This window comes from Arachis ipaensis, chromosome B02 (assembly GCF_000816755.2).
Source record: "Arachis ipaensis cultivar K30076 chromosome B02, Araip1.1, whole genome shotgun sequence".
NCBI lineage: Eukaryota > Viridiplantae > Streptophyta > Magnoliopsida > Fabales > Fabaceae > Arachis > Arachis ipaensis.
This window is the reverse complement of record NC_029786.2, coordinates 17,183,344-17,184,533: the sequence shown is the minus strand read 5'-3', so window position 1 is coordinate 17,184,533 and position 1,190 is coordinate 17,183,344. Positions and strand designations below refer to the sequence as shown.

At 30.7% G+C, this 1,190-nt stretch overlaps 1 protein-coding gene across 1 annotated transcript in view; it reads right to left on the bottom strand.

Annotated features, from left to right (window-relative positions):
* LOC107625046 (transcription factor MYB14) overlaps positions 10-1,190 on the bottom strand; it is a 3,821-nt gene continuing 2,640 nt past the window's right edge. Inside the window, exon 3 of the mRNA XM_016327576.2 lies at positions 10-669. Coding sequence (XP_016183062.1) covers positions 78-669 — 592 coding nt within the window. The 3' untranslated portion in view covers positions 10-77. The remainder of the gene's footprint in view (positions 670-1,190) is intronic.

Sequence of the window (1,190 nt, the reverse complement as noted above, 5' to 3'; positions counted from 1 at the left end):
AAAGGAGGATTTTTTTTTTAATTTCCATTGAATAGAACGAATTACAAATAATGACGGGGAACCCCATTTAGGTAACATCACAATTGTGGCAATTCCAAAGATTTTGTGCAAAAATCATACCAAGAATCCATGCCATCACATGCAACACTTGATGCTGATGAAGATAACAACGGAAAGTGGAACAAATCTAAGTCACCAAATTCAATGTCCTCAAATTTTCTTGCATCCTCATCATACGAATTATCCGATGACAAAACTTCAGACCAAAACTCCTCGTCCAATGCCAAATTATCATCCTTATTACCATCATCATCATTATTAATCGATTCACCACTTGAATTGTTCATCGACACACCATCATTGTTATTATTATTATTAGTAGTATTATTAATGCTACTACTGCTTGAACACTGTGTATTAGGAGACATCATTGTCCTATCCCCAATTTTGATGGGTTCCTCTTCTTCTTTTTCTTGTTTTTGTTTTGATGAGGTTTTGTTGGACTTTTTGGTAATTTCCAACTTCTTCTTTTGTTTTGGACGTGGCTTCTTTGTGCTCTTAATGTTGTTGTTTTCTTGTGGGGGCAACCTTTTCTTCAAGTGGGTGTGCCAAACATTTTTTATCTCGTTATCTGTGCGACCCGGCAATCTTGCTGCAATTGCTGACCATCTACATATAATTTAGTTCAAAGGAAAAAGTTAGTAGATGCATCATAATTAATGTTTATTATTTTAATTAGGTAATAATACAATATATAGCACATGATGATCAACTTGATGGGCATGCATGTTTTTTTTTTATTACAATAAATAAATAAAGTGGCATCTCAATAATTAACATCAATTATTATTTAGGACTTGTCTTCTTGTGACTAATTTTTTTTATATTGTTTAAATATATATGTAATACATTATTATTAGAAGATTAGGTGTTTTTTTTTATATGGTGTTTTATTCAAATCGGACGGTCTGATTTGTTTGAAGAGAAAAATAAATTACAAATCGGAGGGTCCGATTTGTTTGGAGAAAAAAATAAACTACAAATCGGAGGGTTGGTTTTATATATATATATATATATATATATATATTAGTAAGTATAGTAAGCATAGTAAGTATAATAAGCATAGTAAATCAAATTTTATTTCTTTCTTTGTTCTCTTAATGGCTTCGGCCATTCTTTTTTTTTTTTCT